The 20,276-nt window shown below is 39.1% G+C and overlaps 1 protein-coding gene across 1 annotated transcript in view; it reads left to right on the top strand.

Moving 5' to 3' along the window:
* Nucleotides 1–19,996, top strand: part of MBD2 (methyl-CpG binding domain protein 2) — a 57,998-nt gene extending 38,002 nt beyond the window's left edge. The window contains exons 4-7 of the mRNA XM_034773999.1: nt 4,463–4,553; nt 5,398–5,575; nt 14,782–14,923; nt 19,963–19,996. Coding sequence (XP_034629890.1) covers nt 4,463–4,553; nt 5,398–5,575; nt 14,782–14,911 — 399 coding nt within the window. The 3' untranslated portion in view covers nt 14,912–14,923; nt 19,963–19,996. The remainder of the gene's footprint in view (nt 1–4,462; nt 4,554–5,397; nt 5,576–14,781; nt 14,924–19,962) is intronic.
* Nucleotides 19,997–20,276: the final 280 nt, after the last annotated feature.

Raw genomic sequence — 20,276 nt, 5'->3', positions numbered from 1 at the left:
AGTTAAAAACCCGTGATGGGCCCATGCCAGCAGACTCAGGCTTGCTGGGCTCAGGTTTGTAGGCTGTTTAATTATGGTGTAGACTTTCAGGCTTGGGCTGGAGATGGGGTTCTAGGACCCTGTGAGGTGGGAGGATCCTAGAGCCCAGGCTCCAGCCAGTACCTAAGCATCTACGCCACATTTCAACTGCTCCTTAGCCTGAGCCCTGCAAGCCTGAGCCAGCTGATAGTGTCCAATTGTGGTGTAGACATATCCTGGACCCTTAGTCTTTTTGTGCTCTGGACTACTTGTTCTAATTGGATGGGCAATCTCTTATCAGCAAAGTGATTCCAATGCTTAGATACCTTTTTAAAAGTAACACTTAATATGAGGAATGACATGGAAAAGGCCAGTGCAGTCATGTTACTCTTCGTAGTCATTTTTGGGGCAATTGTGTAAAACAGGCTGTTTCCATTTATTGCACTCAGGAAAATTGGCAGCTCATAGCACTTTGTATTCAGTGGTTACAGTAATAGGGAGCCTAATCTATCAGAGGATCTGTACGGAGATTTAGACATTCCAACACTGAGCATTACAGCACCTAACTGTTAGGTGCCTAGAAAATCACAGGAACAACAGTGTGATCCACAAAGCAGACCAAGGCGCCTAGCTTGCTATACATAGAATAGGAAGAAATACATAGAATAGGAAGATTCCCACTCTGCAAAAGAATACTTCCTTATTTCCCTGGAATGCTGGGAGAATGACCAAAGAATGTACCCCACACTAACAGGATGAGGGACTGTATTTGGAGAAACGGTGACTCAGAAAAAGACTTGAATCGTGGTGGATAATCAGCTGAACATGAGCTCCCAGTGTGAGGCTGTGGCCAATGTGGCTAGTGTAGAAATAGAGGTATATTGAGTCAGAGTAGGGAGGTTATTTTACCTTTGTATTTGGCACTGGTGCAACAGCTACTGGAATCTTGTGTCCAGTGTTGGTGTTCACAATACAAGAAGGTTGTTGATGAATTGGAGAGGGTTCAGAGAAGAGCCACGAGAATGATTAAAGTTTTGGTAAACATGCCTTTTAGCAAAAGTTTCATGGAGCTCAGTCTATTTAGCTTATTAAGCAGAAGGCTAAGAGGTGACTTGATCAGTCTACAACTACCTACATTTGATAACTACCCAAATTTGATAATAGAGGGGTTTTTTAATTAGCAGAAAGAGATATAACAAGATCCCATGACTGGAAGTTGAAGCTAGATAAATCCAGACTAGAAATAAGGGGCAAATTTGTAATGTTGAGGGTTTATAACCATTGGAACAACTCACTAAGGGTTGTGGTGGATTCTCTATCACTGGCAATTTTTCCACTGGATATTTTTCAAAAAGACATGATTTTAGTTCAATCCATAGCTATTGGATTTGAAGCAGAAAATAATTCAGAGAAGTCCTATGTCCTGTGTTATGCAGGAAGTCAGACTAGAATGATTTATCTATTTTAAGTATTTATATAGTCCCTATCGCTATAGTGTCTGAGCACCTCACAGTTCTTAAAGTATTTATCCTCATAACATCCCTGTGAGGTAGGGAAGTACTATTAATCTCCTCTGGGCACTGGGCTTCCAACTCCAAGTTCTTTGCATATCCCTGCTCTTCAGATATCCATTCTGGAGCACCCATGTTTCTCCCAGTGCATCCACACAACCCTATTACCTAACCTTCCTCCCTGGCACCTCATGGTCTATGTGAGGAGTAGAGAGTGTGATTTGGGGAAGCAAGCTGGTGGCATCAGAGAACAATAATATCTGATGGTACATCTACTCTACAAAGAAAGCCCATCACACCAAGTCTTAGAGCCCTGGTCAGTTGACTCGGGCTCACACGGCTTGGGCTGCAGGACTAAAAATATCAGTGTAGACGTTCCTACTCCGACTCTCATCAGGTTTCAGAGCCAAGGCTCCAGCCCAAGTCTGAATGTCTACACTGATATTTTGAGCCCTGCAGCCTGAACCCTGGCAGCCCACGTAAGTTGACCCAAGCTCTGAGACTCGGCACTGCAGGTTTTTCTTTGCAGTATAGACATACCCTGTGGTGTAATCTCTGCGAGTGGAGATGGAAGTTCTTGGCTCTTGAGTGTTTAGCTAGAGTAACAGGGCACAATTTTTGAAAAGGAGCATTTTCAAAAGTTTCCTTTGCAGAAATTGGTAGTTATTTTACTAAAATAACTCATTTGTCCTCAGAAGAGTTATTGTGCCAAACTGAGACTAAAATCAATGATGAAAGTGAATTAGAAGGATTTAAATTCTTTTTCACTGCTTATGCATATCTCAATGTACTCTTAGTTATAGAGTTGCTACTTACACTTTCATAGTAACTAAAACATGGATTTCTTCAGTGTTCTAGAATTTTAAAGGCATTGTCACTTTATCCAAAGAGTGATATTGGTTCTTATAGGAAATCTATTATGCTTCTTTGGCAAATAATATACATGAAAGACTCAGGATGTTAAGTGTATACAGTTAAAAAAAAAAAAAAAAAAGATGCAAGGGAAATAATCTGTATCTTCAACTACTATCAAGGTACAGTAACAGTATAACTTAAGGGAGGGAGATATAACTTAAAGAGGGAATCTATTTCAGAAAAGAGTAGGACAGGAAACCCCTGGCCTGAAAATGCGGAAAGGAAAGCTTCAGCTAGAAATACGAGTTCAGAAATTGGGTGAGAGTTCACAGGAAGAATTTTAGGATTCAGATTAAGTGTTCCTAGTTGTATGAGCAAATGAGGAGTGACAGATATTAAAGGAAATTCTTGAGTCATAGTGATGTCCAAGAACAGGTTAGAACAATCTGTCAGTGGAACTATTGTAGTCAAATAGTCCTACAATCAACACGCGTGTTGGGTCAAACTGGATGATTCAAAGGTCTTATTCAGTTAAGATCCAATTTGTAAAACAATCATGAATATTTTGTTGTCCAGTTAAGAGGTGTTGGGTGACTATTGTAGAAAGTTAATCTCTTTTTACTTCCAACATTCAGAGTAGGTAAATTATTGTTCACCCACTGGTCCAGATGTCATGATGGAACAAGCACAAGATTTCCCACAGCAATTGCTTGTCACATTTTCCTGTCAGTGCTTTAAAACAGTTGACATTATCATTAACCTTTTCCTCCCCCAGATAGTGCCCTCCATCCCTGAGAAAATGGTTTCTCTTTAATGATTCTTGTTCAGAAGTTTATTGCATTTCAATATGAACTTGATTGTTTTTTTTTTTTTAATGAAGGAAGCCTGAATATATTGAGTACACTCATTAATTCCAAAGATAGGTGGTGGGTGAAGGAGAGGGAAAATCAAATGTTATAGCCACTAATCCCTTACCGTTTGTGCTCTATATCGGAGATCCCAATTAAGTGGTACATTACTAACTTGTCAAGAATGAAGGCAATGCCTAATTTTATTTAAAATGGAACTTATTCCTACCTGCTTTCAGTGTTCAGAGGTGGTAGCTGTGGAGACTATATGTCCAATTGTGTAGTGCTCTATCGTAACCGGAGTGTAGGCTACTCATACATGCATGAACTAAGAAGACCACAGTGAGTGGACATGTTGCCTCTAGCCAATTTCTGGGGAATTTTTAGGTTTTTTTAATGAACTTCACTAATATGGCTGGTTTGGTATTGTATTAAGAACTCAGAAGTACTGGCAGGAGAAGCCTAAGAGTATGTGTATGCTGTGTTTTTAAAAACTCTCAGCAGCGAGACTAAAAGCCTGGGTCTACGGTCCTGGGCTTGTGCTATGGTGCTAAAAATAGCAGTGTAGACTTTACTGGAATGTGGGCTCTGAAGCTTAAGCAGGGGGTGGGCTTCAGAACCCGAGCTCCAGCCTGAGCCTCAACATCCATACTGCTGTTTTTAGTGCGAGCTCTGTGAGCCTGAGTCCATAGACCCGGGCTCTGAGACTCGGTACCGCAGATTTTAAAACGCAATGTAGACGTATCCTAAAAGGCATAACACTGGTAGATAGAAGTAGAAAGAAGGAATCTGAATCCTTCTGTAGGAGTATCTCAGGCTACTAATCCATTTTTTTTTTTTTTTGCCTGACAAACAGGTGGCAGAGGTAGAGAAAGTGGACTTAATGTGAATTACATTTCAGATAACTTTTTTAATTAGAAAATACTAAGGGTTCGATCCCACTCCCATGAAAGTCAGTGACAAAGCTCCTATCAGTGGATGAGATAATCAGTGGAAGAATAATCATGCCCCAGTCTTTATGTAGTAAGTTGTGTGGATATTAAAAATATTACTCCTTTTTATTTAATAGGGTGCAGTTGTAGGCCACCAATTATCACTTTCCTTGTTTAAGTGTCCTACGTGTTTTTATTGTGAATAAACTCTGTGCTGATATAAGCATGATTCTGTTTGTGCTATGCTTCCAAATATATTTTTCTTTGCTAACAAGCAATCTCACTTTCCATCTTTCAGCTTTTCTGGGAGAAGAGGCTACAAGGCCTAAGTGCATCTGATGTAAGTGAACAAATTATAAAATCCATGGAGCTACCTAAAGGTCTTCAAGGTACTGTATGCCTTTAGTAACTACGCTATGCCTAGTAAGCAGAATGTATAAAAAAAAGATCATGTTAGCTTTTCAGATATTCTTAAACTGTTACAGTATGTATCTCTGACTTTGATTTACTTTAGTAGCCCTCAGATCTTGACATGTGCTTGCTGGCAGAAATACCTGTCTCCTCAAAAGGGTTTTCTCTTTTATCAAGTTACTAACTTAATTAATATAAAGAACATTTGAGAGTTGTACTCTTTTCTTGGCACAAATGCAATTGATGTGAAATTCAATAAGTTATAGGTCACAGTTAGTAACTGTTTGTTCTACCACATTGGAGACATCTATAGGAATTTGAAAGAGTTGTGAAAGACTTCACTACTACTTGCCAGCATTGGCTTCGTTCCTTGTGGCACTGAAGTAAAGAGAATTGAGATACTTGTATAGATTAATGTTAAAAGCTACAAAGAGAAATTGTATTTCAAGACCAAAAATTACATTAATAAGTGTACTCGAAGACAAGATAATTGCTGAAGAAGGAACCCAGATCATTAAATTGCTTGACCTTCTTTGAGGAAACGTAGCCAATTTGTAAGTTAGCACTTTACAAATAGCAAATATAGTAGATATTTTGTTTTTTTTACTATATATTAAAATTGCATTAACAGGATTTCAAAGTCATTTGTTAAATTCATAGTCATTATTGCCATTAGATATGTGGTCTTAAAGTGTATGCTCATACATCTGGATGACATCTTATACATAGGAGAAAGTCTGCCATTTAAAGTCATACATACCTTGTGTACCTTATATAGCCATCTGGTTAAATAAATTAATTGTGCTGTAATTTATATTTTAGGAGTTGGCCCAGGCAACAATGATGAGACCCTCTTATCTGCTGTCGCCAGTGCTTTGCACACCAGTTCTGCACCAATCACAGGGCAACTCTCTGCTGCAGTGGAAAAGAACCCAGCAGTGTGGCTCAATACATCTCAGCCCCTTTGCAAAGCATTCATTGTTACGGATGAGGACATTAGGTAAGGGAGTTGAGACATGAAATTTTCAGTAAAATGTACATTTTTGTATACTGAGCTTGCTCTTCATATCTAATGAAAAAACAGAGCATATTCCAAAACATTAAACAGAATCATGTAGTTCCCCATTAGAACCTGTTAAGTGTATCTGTTAAACTACAGAATAAACTGGTTGTTTCCTAAATATATTTGTATTTAACAGAATCAAGAAAAACGCTCTTATGGCTAGAGTGCTAGCCCGAGCCTTGGCAGACCTGGGTTCAAATCCCTGCTCTGCCACAGACTTCCTCTGTGACCTTGGACAAGTCATTTTGTCACGCTGTGCCTCAGTTCCCTGTCTGTTAAGTGGGGATAATAGCACTTCCCTACCTGAAAACTGAGGCATTCAGATACCATGGAACTGGGGGCCCCAAATAAGTACCTTGGATAGATTTTCATCAATAAATTTGTTTGTAAAACATGAATACCCATTTTTCTATATGGTTTTTGAGCCACAGAGGATCTGAGCTCTATTTTAGCCACCATTTAACTTTTTGCACTATATAAACTAGGCAGGACTGCAAAAGCTGGAGTCTGGGTCCTTTTGCTGGCAAGCTCTTCACTTTGTAGCCTTGCACTCCAGTTTTTCTGATTGACAGAGCTGGGAATCAAATCCAAGAGTTTGGGCTCCCAGTTTTGTGCTCTAACCACTTTAAGCATTTCAACTTCTGGACTTCTGAACATTTCTTGCATCAGTTAAGATGTCTCCTGAATATGTTGAATAGGGTAGTATAAAACTGATTTTTTTTTTCCTTAGGAATGATTCATTAATGATTAATTATTCTATTCACTGTCATGCTTTTAATTTCCAAAACAGAGAACAAATATTACGTTCATATAATCTGCATGAGATGTCATTGCCTTTGTTCTGTAGCAGGGATTGGCAACCTTTGGCACGTGGCCAGTCAGGGAAATCCGCTGGCGGGCTGGGATGGTTTGTTTACCTGCAGTGTCCGTAGGTTCGGCCGATCACAGCTCCCACTGGCCACAGTTCACTGTACCAGGCCAAGGGGGGCTGTGGGAAGTGACTGAGGGATGTGCTGAGTGAGAGAGAGTAAATGACATGCTGAAGTCCTCCCAGGGAGCTGGTTTCAAAGCCAGCATGGGGAACTGGAGTTCCTGACTTTCAGTCCATGATACAGAGCTCTAGCCCAGGATGTTTTCGATTTTTTTTTTACCCTTTAAGGAACATCAACTTAAAAAATAAGACTTTTCTCTCTGAAAATATTTTACCTGTTATTGTTACAATTAGCACCTAAAATCATACTATAACAGTAAAACTGAAGGACTGGGAGATTTTTTTTCTGTTTACTTGTCACATTTAACAGCATTTTATTCATAGTAGGGCAGTTTTCCCTGTATTGTCAGTGTGTGCGGTGTGGTTTTTTTTAACTTAACAAAGGAGAAGATACACTTCTTAGAACAAAATTATAAAATCACAACAATTGGCCATGAGTATTCAGGGGCAGCGGCAAGTGTAGTAACTGAAATTACTTCTAACTCAGTGTCCCTTTTGACTGTTCACTACCAAGCACAGAACGCTTTCTTGCCCATTTGTGTAGGATTATTTTAACTAAACTTTATTACTGCCAGAAATGAAAAACAAACTTCACACAAAGACCATGTAAGAAACTAAAACAGTGTAAAAGGTAGCATCCTAATATAGCTTCTCTGTTATAACAAGGCAAAAAAAGGTGGTAATTCTAAAAACCACAAATTGCATAGAAAACTTAAGGGATGGAGAGAAAAAGCTTTGCTCACACCTGATCAGAGGCAAGTAATGGCTATGAATTTTGCAGACAGAGCATAACAGCTACCTCCACAGAGTAAAATTATTGCCAATTTGAGCCTTGGGTAACTCTTTATTAGGATAATTACCACCATTACAAATTTATTAGAGGCTATTTACCAGTTATTAGAGCCTACAGAAATTGTAAACACTTGTGTAGAGGTGGAATATCCATCCTTATTGTATGTTAGGATGAAGAATATACTGTTTTGTGTGTTTGGGGTGGGGTGAGGGTTGTAAATCAAAAACTGGTCTCAAATGAAAAGGCACTAATTTTGTGGGACATCTTTTGTGCTTCTGCTATAACAGCAGCTAACTGCTGTTTCTAGAGCTGTGTACGTTTTTGCTGACAGAACAGATACAGCAGTGCTGGTACATAAACAAGAAAGTAAATCAAATGGAGCTGTATTGACCTTTGCAGTGTGGAAAAAGTGAGGGGGGAAATCATAGAGGAAGTTCAAACAACACTGTAGTGTGGTCATGTACAGTTATTTGGGCCAACATTTGCCTAAAAGAACACTTTATTTTGTGTTCTTCTCTGTATCTATAGAATAAAGTGTATAAATGTAACAACATGCTAGGCCCATTGTATAAAAAGCTAGATAGTTGATTGTTTTGTTTTCTTGTACAATCTATTTAAAGTATGTTCAGAGTTTGAAACTGTTGATCTTGGATTGCTCTGTTATTTAGGCGTGACATGGTTTCTTGCTGTAACACAGGGGTTGGCAACCTTTCAGAAATGGTGTGCCAAGTCTTCATGTATTCAGTCTGATTTAAGGTTTTGCATGCCAGTACTACATTTTAACATTTTTTAGAAGGTCTCTTTCTATAAGTCTATAATATATAACTAAACTATTGATATATGTAAAGTAAATAAGGTTTTTAAAATGTTTGAGAAGCTTCATTTAAAATTAAATTAAAATGCAGAGCCCTCCTGACCGGTGACCAGGACCTGGGCAGTGTGAGTGCCACTGAAAATCAGCTTGCGTGCCGCCTTTGGCACATGTGCCATAGGTTGCCTATCCCTGCTGTAACATATTTGCTACAGTTAAAATTAGTATAACTTAATTGTAATTTGATTTTCGGAAGGTTTGGCTTCTTCATATTCCCCCAGCCATTCACATTCTTACAGTTTATGTTCTTCAGTGTAATACTTTCCTACCTCCTCTGCCCACCACATATATATATACAAGTAGCAGTGTTGTGTGGTTCTAGTTAAGAAAAATAGCCGCCAGAACATATGTTCAATGACCTATGTGTCCTGTCTTGCTCCACAAAAGCTCCTAGGGTGAAATTCTTGCTCCATTGAAGAATGGCAAAACTCCCTTTGACTTCAGTAGAGCCAGTATTTTGCCTCCAACCTGTACTCTATTTCTTTCTTTCTTCTTTTTTTAAAGAGGAATTCATTGAAACTGGGAAAGATATTTATTTAATAACAGGCAACCTCACATTTTATTTGATCCAAAGAGAGAAATGCAGCCATATTCGAAACTCAATCCAAAATCCTTAAATTAAAAACATAAAGTATCACTTACAAAAGCATTTCAAAGTAGTTATATAACATCTTTAGAATTCAGGACTAAACATTTTTCAGCTTGACTAGGAAACTTGCAGCAAGAATGTCAAGTAACTTAAAGTCAGGGTTTTTACTTTTTCTTCCTGGTGGAAGAGAGGTTTAATTATGAATAATTGCAAGCTGCTTATGTGTAATTAATATTTCATATAATCACCAGCAGAGGGCACTTTTGCATTGCTGTTCTGCTTTTCCATCTGTACAAAGTACTGATCTTTAAGAAAAAGCTAACTTACTTTGGTAAGTTAAGTTGGCAATTTCCATAAAAGTTTTAATAAATTGGTTTTGAATCCCTGTGTTGCTGCTGTGTTGCTCACCTGTAAGTGCTCGATGTGTATTAAGTCAGCAACTTTATTGTATAATGGATTAACTCAACTCTCATGGCTTTCAAACTATTTGATTAAATCAACAAGCTCTTTGCCATTCCTCGCGATTAAGTCAAGTTGAATCTGTAACTTTTCTGAATGGTTCAACAGAGGTTTCAGCTCCGTTAACACTTCTGTGTTTGGCGTAATTTTCATTTGCTCCTCCACAAAACGGAAGTAAAAAGTAATATACTGTGCATGGTGTTCAGTAGCAGCATACCAGCTTCCGCATCTTCACTTACCTGGGTTAGGGGGCAATTTTATAGGAAGATTTGAACCCACAGCCTGGACTGTGATTTGCACATTGCTCTTTAAAACACAGTTTTCTGCTCAGACAATGTTTAAACACCTTTTTGACTGTTGCCTATTAGCTTGTCAACATCTAGTAAACTGGGCCTCCAGATATCACTAGCATTACAGGTAAGATGAACTGAGTTAGGCATTAATCTCTGAAGCAGTTGATTATAGGATGCGTTATCAGAGAGAAATGCACTGATACCATTGAAATCCACCTCAAAGGTATTCAAGCACTTGCAATAGTTTATGCAATGATGTTGTAATTAACAGACTGTAGGTAAATTGGATCAGCGAGGACAGCTTTCAGTTCCAAGTCAGATGTGTCTTCAACATTTAGGCCTTGCAAAACAAATAAAATATGTAACACAACTGATCTTGGGTACCAGTTGATAGGTCAGTGGCCACGGACAAGCATCTAGGCTGCTTCACCATAGTCTCCTGCTTGTGACACTTTAGGTCACAGCTGAGTTGATGAAGGAATTGCTCCATCATTTGCTACATTCTGTCTGAAGAATTCCCATAGGTTTTGGTTGTCCAGTTTTTTAGGAGGGATATTTGTGCAAATAAACACCTCTGTTAATCAAATTAGGGAGTTACATGTTTGTGTGTTTTCAGTGGAATTTTGAAACAAGAAAATCCCAATTTTTTTTTCTTCCCAAGTAAAGCATTTGCTTCACTTTGGGTTTGTGCCTTTCTCTTTTGGCAAATGCCTGTCAAGACACTTTTTGGTAGTCATCTACAATAGGTACAGAAGAGCTGACCTGCATCAGTGTATAAAACTCTTGGTTGATACTGCTTCACATGATCGGTGCAGACACCTTTTTAGCCTTTTAGAGACATCCATTTTCTTGTGTTTCCCACCTAGATTGCATTTAGATCTATTCACAATACAACTATCTAGGAAGGAGTACGGCAGAAAGGGATCTAGGGGTTATAGTGGACCACAAGCTAAATATGAGTCAACAGTGTGATGCTGTTGCAAAAAAAGCAAACATGATTCTGGGATGCATTAACAGGTGTGTTGTGAGCAAGACACGAGAAGTCATTCTTCCGCTCTACTCTGCTCTGGTTAGGCCTCAGCTGGAGTATTGTGTCCAGTTCTGCGCGCCGCATTTTAAAAAAGATGTCGAGAAATTGGAAAGGGTCCAAAGAAGAGCAACAAGAATGATTAAAGGTCTTGAGAACATGACCTATGAAGGAAGGCTGAAAGAACTGGGTTTGTTTAGTTTGGAAAAGAGAAGACTGAGAGGGGACATGATAGCAGTTTTCAGGTATCTAAAAGGGTGTCATAAGGAGGAGGGAGAGAACTTGTTCACCTTAGCCTCTAAGGATAGAACCAGAAACAATGGGTTTAAACTGCAGCAAGGGAGGTCTAGGTTGGACATTAGGAAAAAGTTCCTAACTGTCAGGGTGGTTAAACACTGGAATAAATTGCCTAGGGAGGTTGTGGAATCTCCATCTCTGGAGATATTTAAGAGTAGGTTAGATAAATGTCTATCAGGGATGGTCTAGACAGTATTTGGTCCTGCCATGCGGGCAGGGGACTGGACTCGATGACCTCTCGAGGTCCCTTCCAGTCCTATAATCTATGAATCTATGAATCTATGCTACACATGCATACAGCACTCTATGGTGTACAGACTGTACAGTTTGCTACGGTGATTTTTTTTGTATGAAATTCATTGTATTATGTACATTTTCATCCCTAGAGAATATTGAAAAATCACGTTTTGGGGGTATTTTCATGATTTCCATGCACTCTGTGAAATCATGACTTACACCAGGTCTTACGTGTGAGTAATCAATTCTCCGGCCAGCCATGTCTATGGGTGCTACAGCAGCACAGTTACGGCCACTGTTGCACCCTAGTGTAGGCGCTACCAACAGCAGTGGAAGGGATTTTTCCATCACTGTAGGTAATCCACCTTTCCTAGTGGCAGGATTCTTCTGTCGACTAGCGGTATCTACTCCAGGGGATACGTAGGCATAGCTACGGCGCTCAGAGATGTGAATTTTTCACACGCTTGAGCGCCAGAGCTATGCTGACCTAATTTTAATGTGTAGACCAGGCCTGAGTCAAGATGCTAGAGAGAATTATGAAAATTAGGGTAAAAAGACAGTTTTGCCTCTGCTTTTACATCAGCTTTTCTACTGACCTCTGCTGCTTTGTTTTGTTCTCCTCTTGCTCCCCGTGGAAGAGAGGGGACGTACTTTGGGGAGTGCTAGGGATTGCATCTGTTCAGCTGAGCAGCTCCAGTGACATCCTCACAGGTCTCCTGCTTCCATGTTCGCTTGAGGCAGATTTCTTAGTATCTTTGCCGCCACCGCAAATGGAAACAAAGGCACTGGATCCTCTGTAGATCCATCTAGCCCACATTTCTCATGGTCCAGATTGGCTTCTACCTTTGACAAGCTCCATCGATTTTTAGGTATACATTTTTTGTGCAAATGCTTTCCTGCTGAAAAGATGATCTTGTCAAAACTGAAAGTTTTCACAGAAAAACGTCCGTTCTGATGCAAAATTACAGTTTTCTTGTGGGGAAACGTCAAAAAGAAATTTGTTGTTTCAGAGAAACACTTTGGAATTTAAATGAGAAATTTCTTTCATTTTGACTTAAAATGTCATTTTCAATTTGAAAAAACAAAGCAAAACAAAATGACATTTTGATTTTAGTGTCAGTTTGAAACTAACATTCTTGTTTTGAATCTGTTCAAAAGTTCCCATGGGAAAATGAAAAATTTTCACCTAAGAAATTTTAACTGGAAAATGTGGGGAGAAAGTATAGAAAAATAGTCTTCAGGGATCAGAACTGCTCAAGTGAGAACACTTCCTAAGCAAGGCTGTGGTTATAAGGCATAGAGTGCCATCATCAGAGGATCTGGAAAGGCACTGGACTCTGAATGATTCTGCTCTGATTTATAGCAGTGAAAATCTGAAGGAAATGGAACTACACCAATGTAAAATTAGTGTAAGAGAAACTAACTGGGCTGTATCTCCTGAATTTCCTGACCTATATTTTGGAGAGCTAGTTCATATTGCCTGCACTCTGCTTAAAAATAAATCACATTAATTAGTATTGTTACTGTACCCAACACTGCTAAAGTCCAACCTAATGTGATGTGCTGAACAGAAAGATATTGAATCAAGTTTTAACAAGACCTTCTTTCACCGACAGTGTGAACTTGACATAAAACATGAAATGAAGCTTATTGCATCTTAAACTTGTCTAACATTGTATCCATATGTAGGTTGTGGCTTAATAAAGTGCCTAGGTTAATGCAGAGTGAGATCTTCATGCCAGGGCCAGAGCAACATAAAGGATTTTAAAAGCCCCATATCTATCCAGGGAAAGAATCCCCTGGTTCAGGCACTGCAGAAGACAGACAAAAGACTGCCTTTTGAGTAACGCCTCAGGAACTGATGGTGGGGCGGAGTCCAGAAGGGGCATGCTAGGGGTGGGGCCACAGCACTGAAGTCCATAAGGCAGTATAGGGAGGTTTCTGTAATTTAGACCCCCAGGACTGTCTAATTTATGCTGGGGGCTCCTCCAGCCTTCAGGAGCAGCCCAGGATCAGGAGGGGGTAGACACTTCAGTGTCACCCTCCCCCTGGGCTAACAGCTCTATGCTGAGGCACTAAGAGATCTGTTTAAATTGGGTTTTGTAACATTCTCTTAAAATTTGCAAAACTCTACAAGGCACAAGACAGAATTTCATCCAATTTGTTTTAAAATATTTATGTCTAATAGATGTAAATTGTCTGTGTATTGGTGGCTTGTTTTCTTAAATGAAACTGAAATTAACACAGCTGTCTGTTTAGCAGCTTCCTCTGTAGCATCAAACTGCTTTTTGAACTAACGTTTTTATCTGAAGTCGGAATAGAACTTGAAATAGTTTTGATTAGAGACAATGTCCAGATAAAAGCTATACTTTTAAAATCTTGCCTGTTGTGCTAGCACTTCAGTTTATTCAGTTCTGATAATATAAAATTTAAAAAAGTCACTGTACTGTTTTGTTGCATTATACTCAGGTTGAATAATTAAACAAGACCAGTCAATTGTAAGTGTGTTTTTTCACTTTATCGTTTCCAGCTGTGGTGATTGGATTCATGACCTGTCAGGGGAATGTTTGAATATTAACCCACTTTCGTCTAAATTTAAAACTCCAGTAACTATCTGTTTAAATTGGGTTTTATACAGTCCTCTTAACACTTGCAAAACTTAGATTTGGGGTCTTCATTATGTTGATTCTCTTTTAACTTTTGCTCAGAACAAGTTAGATGGGTAATAAAATATATTGTATGGGGTTTAGTAAACTAGTGGCTATTTTAAAAATGTTTTCAGGTGTGGAGTGACATTTAGAACCTAGAGGAATTTTCCCATCAACTATAACTCTCTAAAGTAGAGTTCATATTTGTGGACTAAAAGTTTGAACTGTCATCTCAAAAAACATGATTTCTGTAGTGCTTTTAACATCTACTTTAGAAACAAATACTTGGAAGGTGCTTTACACTTGCTGTGGAAGAATTTATATATACACCTCTACCCCGACATAACGCTGTCCTCGGGAGCAAAAAAATCTTACCGCGTTATAGGTGAAACTGCGTTATATCGAACTTGCTTTGATCCGCTGGAGCGTACAGCCCTGCCCCCCCCCCCCCGATCCCTCCCGGAGCGCTGCTTTACCGCGTTATATCCGAATTGGTGTTGTATCGGGTCGTGTTATATCGCGGTAGAGGTGTACTGGTAAAACCTCAGAAAAAATAATGTAGTCTGGCAGAGCACTTATAGTTCTTTCCTCTGTTCCATATTGTGATAAAGTAGGTTGTGTATTATTGTGCCACAACTGATGAGCCCTGAGAACCTATGCAATTATGTTTTTGAGTGATGGGTCTGTGAGAGCTAAATTGGTGGCTGAATATTTACAGTACACACAAAGAAATCCAAAAAATCCTTTTACCTGGTGCTGTGAAAGTCAGTTGTGTAGTAGGAATCATTACTTCAGCTTTAAAATGTTTCTGTTCAGACTAAATACCCTAGCAAAACCTTTTCTTCTGAGTGAAGGTTAGGCAAATGTTTTAGTCCTATGTTAATATACACACAGGATTGCTATTGCTTCAAATGTTTGTCACTCTGTTTTTGAAACAGAAAGCAAGAAGAACGGGTGCAACAGGTGCGTAAAAAACTGGAGGAGGCACTTATGGCAGACATCTTGTCGCGGGCTGCTGATACAACAAAAGATATGGATGTGGAATTGGACAGTGGAGATGATGCATAAGAAAATGATCAGGTAAAGCCAGAACTCCAGGTGGTTTTTCTATGAGATAGGAAAACTTCGTAGTTATTAGCAGTGTTGATCTTAACAGCCGTTCATCTTAACACTGTCACCGAGTCACCCAGTGGGCACTTACATCTCACTCAAAAGTTGAGCCCTGTTTCATCCCATACAAGTATGAAGGAACATACATTGTGGCTGACAAAATACTAAATTGCTACCTCTACCTGCATGCTAAAACACAGAATATCAGAAATATGCTGTCTAGGCTACCAGTGCAACAGAAGTGGAAAATGTGACTCTTTGGCACAGTCCTGAAAACCCTTACTCATGCAAATAGTCTGTTTGAATAGAAAGTGGGTATTGATGCAAAACAGTGGTCAAATTCTGCAACATTAACATGTAAGGCTTCAACTTATTTTTGAACATTCTACAAAAATTAATGTTTTCTCCATCTTTTTTGGTGAAAATTGCTTGAGTTCATAATTTCCTCCTCCTTGGATTTCATTTGTCCCTAACCATTATCTGACGTACAGAATTTGCAGAATTACAAGGGGCTTACATTTCATCCAGTTCTATTTTTTTTCTTTTATAAAAATGTATTTGGTGTTTTTTTCTAAAATAACTTCCCATGCCACAGGACAAGAGGGTTCTAATTCTAGGTCTAGAAGGGGCCTTGTGAGGTCTTCGAGACCATCCCACTGTGCTGAAGCAGGACCAAGGATATCTAAACCCTCCGTGACAGGTGTTTGTCTAACCTGTTCTTAAAAATCTCAGATGACAGGGATTCCATAACCTCTCCTGGTAACCTATTCCAGATCTTAAATATCCTCATAGTTAGGTTAGATATTAGGGAAAATTTTCTAAATCTCCCTTGCTGCAGATTAAGCCAATTTCTTCTAGTCCTACATTCAGTAGACATGGAGAATAATTGATCACTGTCTGTTTTATAACCGCTTATACATGTTTGAAGGCTGTTATCAGGTCCCCCTAGAGGAAACAAGACCTACAAGAAAAAGTAAACCAGTGATATGACCAACTAAGCAGGCATAGGTATGAAATTGAACATAATTAAGACTGATATCATGTGGGTCAATAGAGACTGTACAGGGAAGGTGGATGTAAATATTAATGGAGGACAATTAAACCAGACTGACCAGTTAAAATATCATGGTGACTGGTTTATGGAAGACAGCAAGCTTGAACGTTGAGATACAGTCCAGACAGGGCAGTGCTGGAAGAGTGTGGAATAACATCTCAGGTGTTATTTATGACAAGCATATGCCACTGAAACGGAAGGCCTAACAATATAGAACAATGATTTGCCCCACAATGCACTGTGATACAGAACCACGGCAGTAAAGAGATGGCAGGTTCAATGCCTGCAGGTATTTTGAGATGAGATGTCTCTATGCTATAAAAAGAGTTCTACAAAGAGACAGATTTCAAAATGAAAGCCTTAGGAGGGAAATCAGAGTCTGTTACATAGCTGACAAAATCCAGCAAGCACAACTTTGCTGGTTCAGACACATATAGAGGATGAAAGAAGAGGATCTGGTAAGTGGCAGGAGAGGGTGGTAGGAAAGAGACCATGAGGAAAGCCAAGGAAGCAATGGATGGATTGCATCAAAGATGATGGTAAGCAGGTAGACCTTAATGCTGCCTTGGACAAGTGAAGATGGCAGATGCTTGTATGAGGACCTAACCCCACATGATGGGATAAAGGGAAGAAGAAGAAATCAGGTCCCCCCTCAGTAAACTTTTCTCAAGACTAAATGTGCCCAGTTTTTTTCAGTCATTCCTCATAGGTAGGACCCTACCAAATTCACGGCCATGAAAAACGCGTCACAGTCCTTGAAATCTGGTCTCCCCCTGTGAAATCTGGTCTTTTGTGTGCTTTTACCCTATACTATACAGATTTCACGGGGAAGACCAACATTTCTCAAACTGGGGGTCCTGACCCAAAAGGGAGTTGCTGGGGGGGGGGGGGGAGGTTGTCGCATGGTTATTTTAGAGGGTTTGTGGTATTGCCACCCATACTTCTGCATTGCCTTCAGAGCTGGGCAGCCAGAGAGCAGTGGCTGTTGGCCAGAATCCCAGCTCTGAAGGAAGCGCCCCACCAGCAGCAGTTCAAAAGGATACCACATCATGCCACCCTTACTTCTGGGCGGCTGGTGAGTGGCGGCTGCTGACTGAGGGCCCAGCTCTGCCGGCAGCAGCGCAGAAGTAAGGGTGGCAATAACATACCATGCCATCCTTACTTCTGCGCTGCTGGTGGCGGTGGCTCTGCCTTCAGGGCTGGGATCCAGCCAGCAGTCGACACCATGAAATTTTTGTTCAATCTAAATGAATTACTATGATCCTACTTTTCCTCCTTTGCTTAGTTCTACTCACATCACCTCTTCTAACAAATTTTATAAATATTTTTGTAAGCACTCAGATACTTCTCTGTTGCCTTCTCTTCTTTTCTCCTGCATTCATTGGAGGCTGTGTAGTTGGGGGCAGCTCAAGGGCTGTGCGCCTTTTCAGGAGCCTTCAGAAGTGTAGCAAGCAGGCAGGATTTAGACCCTCTCTTTTCAGAGCTATCTTGAGAATTAGCTTTTCCATATCCAGTCTAATAGAAATGACACACTATCCCCACAAAACATGTGGCCTAAAAAAAATCTGCAGCTAAACACCTGCGGCTGGCCTGTGTCTTCTGATTTGGGCCTTTTAATTGTGGTGTAGACGTTTGGGCTCAGGCTTGGGGGTCCCAAGGGTCGCAGAACCTGGAGTGCAGCCCAAGCCCGAACATGTACACCTGAGGTAAACAGCCCTGTAGCCCAAGCCATGAAATCCTAAGTCAGCCAACACGAGGCAGCCACAGGTGTTTAACTGCAATGTAGACAAACCCACAGTGACTCTCTATTTCCCTCCACCCCACTGCTCTCAGCTTGGCAGTTAAGTTCAGTTAGAGCAATCCCACTAGGCTGTACACTGTATCTGCAGTGTACACATGCAACCCTCTATGGAAGGAAAGTTATACCTGCTCTACTTAAGAATGGAAACTTTGTTTCTGCTGTTAACTTCTTTCCTCAAAATGGTCTCATCCATCCTAAACGTTCTTCTCTAGAGCATATACCAAAATAGTTTCCTTCACTTTCCCAAAGGAGAAGCACTCCCATTTCTCTCGTCCAAAATAGCTTGAATTTATTGCTTTACATGCAAGGTTGTTACTAAGTTGATCTGTACAAGTATTTGCTAAACCCTTTTAGAAATAATTATCCAGAAGGATGACAACGAATTCCCATGTTCCTATTGAGCTAAAATTCTGAAAGTTGGTACTCATTCACTATGGGATCTTGAGTACAGGAAACAATCCAAACTTTGAGACGTGAGCTTTCCTTAAAAAGTAAGCAGAAGAATAACTTACAAGAATGTAGTCTTGTGTGAGATGGTCACATTGGCTCTGAGCCCTCCAATTTGGAGAAATTTAAAATCAGTCAATTTCATTTCATGGAGTTTAGTCAAAAAAGTTGTTGAGGCATATTAATACACTTGCTGATGTAGACACTGACAGTCATGCCCACCCAAAGGAGAGACTGCTGTCAAGTAGTTCAACATGTAGCTTAGGAAGTGATCATATTTATGTAAAACTAAAAATCCAAAGTGAACTAGATGGGGTGTGGCATATAGACACTGAGCCACTTCAATGATCTAGTAAACCATTTGAGGACTAGTGGATGGAATTGTTCTGGGAGAGGAAATCATTAACGTTAGAACCATGCTCACATTTGCACGGTAGATCTTGATGTCAACATTCTGCTCTCCTTCATTCACAGTTCTCCTACTCATCAGTGGAGTGTGTGTGCATGTTGCCCTAAGCTTGCACAAAGGCAGACAATTATGTAAAAATGTTATAAAATTGTAGGTTTTAACAGTACCTATTATTTACTTATAATATTTTGAGCAGCTAGCACAATGTTGGTGCTACATAAATATGAATTTGATTTGGATTGTGTGAGGGGACATTATCTGGTTGGTCTGTATAATAGACTAGTGGCTGTCCTGCTGCTCTCCAGTGCATTGAAATCTTCCTAACTAGCTCAGGGTACAAATATTTGCCATTGAATTTGCAGTCCCTGTCAGTTGTCGCTGTTAATAAGTTTCCATATAGTGAGACCTTAATTATGTATATTCTAGAGGGTCGACAAATGTGAGAACTTTAGCATTCTTTATATATGCAAAACTTCAAAGTTATAGAGTTAAGAAACAAATAGGTTAGTAGTATGAAATGTCTATTGTCTAACAAATAATTATTTTGAAATGGATATTAATGAGGTTATAACATAGACCTATTGTGTTTTATAGTGATGATCCTTATTTTCATTAGTTAATTCTGCAGAAATTTGTCTTATTTAAACTTAATAATAGACCTTTTTGTAGTTTCATCAAAAATGGATATGTTTTGTATATACATAGCCGGCATGCTATCTTTCTATTCTGTTTTCTTCAAACAGCCATTTTAACTGCAGACTTAAGTAGGATTTTTGAATAAGTGATCAGTTTGTGTATATGGTTGGTTGCTTAAAAACTTTAAACTGGAAGAAAAAGTGCTATTGAGATTAACTTTTATATATTATGTAATATATATAAAAATGGAAGCTATTTATTAAAAAAAAGAAAAATTAGGTTAAGGAGCAATTCACTAAATGCCATAGAAATGCAGGTCACATTTAAGAGTATATTCATAAATAGTTTATAGAGGGTTCAATGTTATAAACATGTTATATATGTGAGTAAAGTTAGATGGTTATAAGTGCATCAGTTTAAGGTGGTTATAAGTAACTTATTGACCTATTGGACTGTAACAGTTGATTAACCATTTATTAAAACATCAATTATTTATTAGCCTTTTGTCAAGTATTTATAAGTGGGCCCTTAATGTGAAATGTGACTGAAACATAGCAATATGTTTCAACAAAGTTGTTCTGATTTAAATTACGATCAACCAATCATTTCTCCAAAGAAATAGTTTTACTTTTGATTTATTTATCCCTCTCTCTAACTTACAGGTACTTTAACTGACTTGTCCCAGGAGGAATTTCCGAAAAAAAAACAAAGGCACTTTCTCCTTCGGTCTTTCATTGTAAGAAGAAATGGACCCATGCACATTTATATAGCTTTCTAATAGCATTAAAACCAATGCCTTTTTAGACTCCTATTTTTGATGTATATATCTTATTTGAAAAACAAACTTTATTTTGTGTCCTACGACTTAAAATAGTCTTTTTTAAAATATCAAACTGTACCCTTAAACTAAAGCTGAGCTTTTGACGCTAGGTTGCAAACCTACTGGAATTATAATGCCTGTACTTAATATTTGTTT

The sequence above is a fragment of the Trachemys scripta genome, chromosome 6, assembly GCF_013100865.1.
Source record: "Trachemys scripta elegans isolate TJP31775 chromosome 6, CAS_Tse_1.0, whole genome shotgun sequence".
Classification (NCBI taxonomy): domain Eukaryota; kingdom Metazoa; phylum Chordata; order Testudines; family Emydidae; genus Trachemys; species Trachemys scripta.
Note: the sequence above shows the minus strand (reverse complement) of the source record. Positions and strands in the feature narration are given on the sequence as shown.